This window comes from Monopterus albus, unplaced genomic scaffold, assembly GCF_001952655.1.
Source record: "Monopterus albus unplaced genomic scaffold, M_albus_1.0 scaffold158.1, whole genome shotgun sequence".
NCBI classification, from domain to species: Eukaryota; Metazoa; Chordata; class Actinopteri; order Synbranchiformes; family Synbranchidae; genus Monopterus; species Monopterus albus.
The window spans coordinates 397,904-404,985 of NW_018128038.1; the positions used below are offsets into that span (position 1 = coordinate 397,904).

Here is a 7,082-nt window from a genome sequence, read left to right on the forward strand (position 1 = left end):
GGGAGGTCTGGGCATCTTTGCTTAGACTGCTGCCCCCGCGACCCGGCCCCGGATAAGCGGAAGAAAATGGATGGATGGGATGGATGGAAGCTACAAAGAAATTTAAGTGCCGAGCAAAGAATAGACACAATTAACTGTGTCAGCACTACAATGGAAATGCAACCATAAACATAAGAGCTTGGGACATGGCACCAGATCATTAAACTGCCCTTCTCACATCAACTGTGTCCTTGTGTCCCACCAGGTGTAATGTGTCTACAAGCTCTTTGCGGTGACTGAGCAATGAAAGACACACGGAGAAACAACACTACAAAGTGGTGACCGAGATAATATTGTAAATGTTAAGAAAATAGAATTAAGAGTTTTATTCATCCCTAATAGCAAACATCTGATTCATCCCTAATAGCAAACATCTGAGGAGCTTTCTCTGAACACTCCAGCCTACTCCATCTGCCAACTGGTTCCAGTTGGCTTGAGAAGAGATTATACAGTAGATGAGGAAGAAGGGTTCTGGCCCAACATGTGGTTTGCACCTAGCCCTCTCCACCCGCTATTGTCCACTCAAAGCTCGGACCTATGCCACACCCACAACCAAATCCTTGAACCAGTCTGAATATTGTAGGGAATGTTACAGCACACAAGCCACAGCATGTGGGCTGGTGCCTGGTTAAGGCTGGCTAATGGACTCCAGATCATGGCTCACCGAGCACTAAGGCCCAACATCTTGTTTCATTGGATGCAGATGCCTGGTTATGTATCTGGCACTATATTGACAGTGACATCATGAGCTCAGTCTGCTGGAAGAGCATTAGGGTCTCTGTGACATGGCCAGTGCTGTGCTTTTGATGCAGTCTGATTCGAGGGCTTCTTGATGTGGCATAAGGGTTAAGGAATATACTGAAATGAATGCCTATGAGACTTGTGTATCTTACTTGTATTATAGTGTTATTTCCTAATCCGATTACCACATTTCTGGGAGAAAAAACCTCTTGACCTACTGTTTGAAATTCACACTGAGGTCCAAATAATGAGTGCATCAGAATGCATAACAGAAAATATTAAACAGAGAACCAAGCATTTGCATTCTAACCAGCAGCCCATAGAGGCTGCAATACTCACTGATCTCTACAGTATAAACATGTTGGGCACCATTGTGCTGCCCTTCCATCAGTAAAATGATGCTTTCTCAAATCCCCAGTGTGTGCACTTGAAACATGAAACGTCTGTTGGAGATCCACTGACACCCTCTCATAGAGCGGTAGGAAGGTCTGTCAGCGATTTCCAATGCAGAATTAAAGTCTGTTAGGTGAGTGGATGGGTGGAGCTTGAAAGGTAGCTCAGACACAGATTCCTCTTTAAGCATCACAAAATTCTTCTCAACAACTGTTCTGCATACTGTGCTCCAATGATACTTACAAATATCACAGATGGATATAGCTGACTGAAGAAAACAACAGTGTCCACATGCCATTTATCAGACACTACTGTACTTGTGGTTCTATCTGACGACAAGGTGGCGTGAGATAAGAGTTCAAAAAGACAAAGGTTCATCCTCTACAGGTCATGCACAAGCCCAGAAAATACAACGTATATAGTGTATAAGTGGACATTTTAGTGTAATGGTGGTGCAAACTGGTTAAGATGTCTCTCTCTCTCTCTCTCTCTCACACACACACAGACAAAATTTAGAGACATCTTCTGTTGACCATGAATGTCCATAGCGTCCAATTGCATCTTCTACAAAGTAACTAAATCAGCATTCTTATGCCGCACATATGGTGATGTAAAAACTATGCAGGACCACTGCAGACTCATTGCAGATGGGATTAAAAGGTCTATATCAGTCTCTGGGGTGACTACTGCACTCAGAGACTTCAAAGTCATATCAGAGCTGGTTTGACAATAGCACCTTTGTGGAAAAGATAAATCACCTGCAGAGGAATTTTTTAAATGCAACTGGGTGAAGGAATGTTTCATGTATAGTAGGTCTATATATGATCCAATGCAGTCATAGGAGGTTTAAAATGTGGGTGAAGGACTCAGGGGCAACAAACACTTGGTAGATTCTTCCACTCCCTCTTTAATCTGCTTTTTTACTTAAAGGTAGGGTTGGTGATCCTGGAAAAACTAGCAAGAGGAAGTTTGATTTTGAAAGTAGACAACCGAAGAAATCCCACCCTCTCATTCTGACTTCTGCTTCATGGCTAAACTGCTTTAGCCCTGGCTCGTAGATAGCAATGCATGTGGCCTTTGATGCCTAGTTTACTACATTACAATCCTATCTATACACTTAGAGCTGACTACTGTCTGGCTGCATGTAAAAAGAGTCTGTTTAGTGCAGCGGTCTTCTCTCTCTTGCACTGCAAGCAGGTAGCAACAACATTACCCATATTGTGTACATCACATTTAATTCTGTAGCTGGAAAAGATGGAGCTCATTTTAACTACTTTATATGCTTAAAATATAAATTACTGCTGGTAGCTTGTGAATTTTACAACCAAGGATCAATACATCTTGTGATTATACTGTATTTTGTTCTAATAGCCTCATTCTGACTACTAAATCACCACCTGGGCGGATGTGGCTCAGGAGGTAGGGCGGTTGTCTTTTAACTGGAAGGTTGATGGTTCACTAAAGTCATCAAATAAATGCAGTACGAAGTACAATATCTTTCTCTGAAATGTGGTGAAGCTAAAGTAACAGAAAATGAAAATAATCACACACCTCAAAATTGTACTTAAGTACAGTACTTGAGTGAATGTACTTGGCTACTTTCCACCTCTGTGAAAGGAATCGCCAACCCTAGCTTTAAAGTGAAGTTACAATGTGCATACACTATATTATAATGCTGAGCACGATAGTCACTTGGAATAATTAATTTCTTCCTGGTTCATATTGCCAATGTGAAAACAAGTGCTAAAACTCCATGCATAAAGCAGGAATCTAATCACATGGCTTTGGAAACCAATTACATAGCAGTTCATTCAGAGAGAACCTGACATGGACACTTCCCAAAACCCCAACAACACACTCAAATCTCCAAAAATCTTTTGAGTTTGGCTTTAACTGCTCCAGTAGCCCAAAAATTCCACAGCTTCGCACCATAGCATCACACAGCTATTTTAAATTGTCTTGCTAGCATTTACACTATATGCCATCATATAAAGATGATCAATTTTATTGGCCAGTATGTTACACAGAAGGAATTTGTCTCCACTACAGAACCAAGGTAGCCATCTGCAGCACCAACTCAACCACACACCCATGCTGGTGCTGTCCCTGCATGGCAGCTGGTCTGACCATCGGGAGCAACGTCTTGGTCCAACACATGGACTGGGGAGAACGGGAATCAAACCAACAACCTTCCAGTTAAGGGACAACCGCCCTACCTCCTGAGCCACATCCACCCAGGTGGTGATTTGGTGGATCTGCACAAACCAGTCATTCTCACACAAGCTCAGTTACAACTGGAACGGGGCAAGATTTAACTGAGGAAATCTTAGGACCATCAGCCTATTATTCAGTGAAACTTTACAAGACTTTCACGTCACCATGTACAGTACGGCAACTCAAACAGTGAAAACGTTCGACAGGCATTGTTCGTCTGTCACCTCAAGGCCGGTTCGCTCCTCTCAGACATCTGTTTGTGTGCCACTAACATGCATAACAGATGATAGCAATAAGAAAATAAACAGTGTGCAATGCTGTGGATTCCAGACATGACGTACACAGATGCTTGGCAGAACGCCAATCTAAGATCAACAGGGCATGGATGTTTTAAACAAGTCCATTACAGCTCAGAAGCACAATGTCAACCTATAGCAGGTACACCGGTCACTGTATCAACAGTCCTGATGAGGAAACACTCAGGAGACAACGCTGACTGTAGAAGATGATGATGTGATTAAGTGAATCCGCTTGGCACAATAAAAGCATTCCATGAAATTTATGCAAAATAAAGACATTTTGTGTGCATGATGTATGCAACATACCAAACATATCTTTTCATTCATGTAAAAGGAAACCTATTAATTGCAGATGTTCCTCTGTAGATGTCAGGACTGGTCATCTAGACTATTGATTCACTCAAACTGATTTCACACCCAAATGAGAAAGATTTGCCAACTTTGGTTTTTGACATTTAAAGTGCATATTGAGAGGCAAGATGACAGCAATCATACATTTAAGGCTGTTTTAGATGTGGAGTCATGAAGCATTCTACAGTGTGTGTATCAATAAAATAAAACCTCAAAATATGTTTAGGGGCTTCATATTTATGAGATTTGATGTTGAACAAATATCAGTCAGCTGGTAGTCTGAATTCCCAAAGCGCTCCAAAAACTATTCTTGACTGAAGCCGTTAAATTCAATTGGCCTATAGGGGGAAAATCCTGAAGCCTTATTGTTTCACTGTGGTCTAGGTTTAGACATAACAGCCTGACAAATTTACTGTCACACCAAAGAGCAATAGAGTAAAAGATAAAGAGAGTTAAAGCATCAAAGTTGGGCCGACTGAAGCTGCTGAGTGTTGGTTGAGTGGCTCATGAGAAATGAAGGATTTTCAGCTGGATTCAGGCTGCGCTGAATAAATGATGTAACTACCTCCAGGTGACTTACAGTACAGTACGCATCAACCTGCTGTAGTGATTGGCTGTTAGAGACTTCAACATCACATTCTTCAAAATGTCCTGGTATTTCAAAGAATCCATGATGCCAGTCACATGGTTAATTGCACAGGTTTGAAAGGTTGCATTTTCTATTATCAGTTTGATGTCACAACTCGTACAAATTTCTAAAAATTCAAAATCATACAAACACCAGCGGTGTAGTGCTATTTGTTGAAGCACTGGAGCGCACCTATGGCATGTGCACAGTTAAGTTGTGGCTTATTTTGAGGACCATGTAAACACTTTTCCTACAGTGGCAAGTTTACAAAGTTGTATGTTAAAGTTAGTCGGGTGTAAACGCTCACATGAGCAAATGTTAGACTGACTTTATTAACAGTGTGAATGTTATAGCCACAGATAATCTTATACTGTATGTTCATGAGAAAACAGTAGCATTATCGCAGGACCTGTAACACCTGAACATTTTGCTGTACCCCGCATTGTACAGTACTAGTGTGTCCCCACATTTCAGATAAATTTTAATATTTACTAGCTCATTTACTACTCATTTACTAGCTCTCTTGCGGGACATGCACTCTACTGATGATTAGATCTTCAAACACTAACAAAAATGTAATGTTATATGAATTGCAACTGGATTATATGCATTATTTTTCCTGGATTCGCAGAGAGCAGGAGGAGAGCAAGACAGGAGGTGCAAGAAGAGGAACCTGCTCTATGAGAAATGGCGTGGAGGAAGGAGGTGAAGCAGACCGGTGAACAGATCAACTTTCTCACCTCCAAGAACCAAGAGCTCCAGGTACAACATCTCAGCTGTCTGTTTTATCTTATTGGATTCCAACTACTTGTTTGAGAATTCGTTTTTAGTTGTGGAATAAAAGATTTCACTTTTTTCAGAGGCTCATCCTCAACACAAAGGAGCAACTGGAGAACAATATTAAAGTGGAGCAGGAGAAGGAAAACATGGCAGAGCAAGAAAGGGGGAATGGAGGAAAGTGAAAGACAGCATGATAAGGAAGGAGGAGAAAGAAAAAGAAAAGATGAAGAAGAAAGAAGAGGAGGAGGGAGAAAAAGAAACAGGAGGGTAGCAGAACATTCGTCCTCCTGAAGCCCCACCCCCTCTTCCTACTTTATCCACTACTCACACCGCCTTACCCCTTCTTACCCTTTAGCCCCCATACTCCCCCTCCAATCCTCACTCTTACCCACTCCTGGAAATAAACCCTCCATCCCTATCCATTTGTTTCTTGTTCATGTGTTGCATATAAACATGTACGTTGTTGAACTCAGTTCTGCTGAAGCAAATGACACCTGCCTGTATATACCTTTCTGATCAATAGCAAATGTGTTGCACTTTCCACCCCATCATTTGAAGCCTAATGTCTTGTTCTTTTTTTCTACACAGCCTTGAGGTGTTTTTTAAATTCTGCTATAAGATTAAAACCCTGAAAGGTCCTACTTTATTAATTGCCTTTTTTCCCAAATAACTCTTTAGAGGGTGTAGTAAGTCTTTTCCAACTCTGCTTTTGCACAGATTGCCTACAACAACAAACTATCAACAAAAGGTAGAACACCTGTATTGTTTGCATCAATTCTCAAGGCCTAATTTAAACTGCTGGTTTAAACTCAAGCAGTTTACCTCTTAGCTTTGTACCGTTTAAGGTTATTAACTGGACTTGAACTGCATAGACTCCTGACTTAGTGCTCTCTTAAATCTAATTTAGCAAGCAAGGTTAGCGAAATGTGTATTTTACACCAACCTTTTCTTTCAACCGTCAGGACGCTCAGGTGTCACCACTCTTACCTGTCTGCAGCATCCCGGAGCCGTACTCGCCTCCATAATCCACCGGTGCATCATCAGATGAGGCGGTGCAGAAAAAGAAAAGCGTCCACTTTAACAACCAGCGGAACATCTTCCCTCTTTAATCACCTTGGCAATTAAGAGTTAAAGACATGCAAACAAAACGTGTTAAACCAGTTTCAGTTACAATAAATTCAGGAAAATAGTTGAATAGCGCTTTCCCTTGAAAAAAAAACTGTTAGGCTGGAGCAGCAGTGGTACAAAGAATAACTTCTTACCCTCTTCTCCCTCCTCCTCCGGCGCTAGCAGCAGCGTCTCTGATGCAGTGGTTTCACATCAAAGTGGCGCTAATAAACGCCCCGCCCATTTCTTCTAATATGAACCAATCAAAAGCCTGCATGGTCTCCGCCCGTTCTTTTTAAAGCCTGTCTGCAACTTGTTTACTTTGCTGATTGATGAGGTAGTCTGCAGGACATACCTTTACCATTAAGTGCCAGGGGCGGATCAATAAGGGGGCTTGCCTCACTAGCTGGCCCCCACCCCACGCCTGAATAATTGCTCAAACTAAGTATATACAGTGGGTACGGAAAGTATTCAGACCCCCTTAAATTTTTCACTCTTTGTTATATTGCAGCCATATGCTAAAATCATTT

General features: G+C 41.6%; 1 protein-coding gene across 1 annotated transcript in view; it reads right to left on the reverse strand.

Annotated features, from left to right (window-relative positions):
- Nucleotides 1–6,553, reverse strand: part of LOC109968687 (collagen alpha-1(I) chain) — an 84,556-nt gene extending 78,003 nt beyond the window's left edge. The window contains exon 1 of the mRNA XM_020615145.1: nucleotides 6,433–6,553. Coding sequence (XP_020470801.1) covers nucleotides 6,433–6,541 — 109 coding nt within the window. The 5' untranslated portion in view covers nucleotides 6,542–6,553. The remainder of the gene's footprint in view (nucleotides 1–6,432) is intronic.
- Between the last annotated feature and the right edge of the window lie 529 nt (nucleotides 6,554–7,082).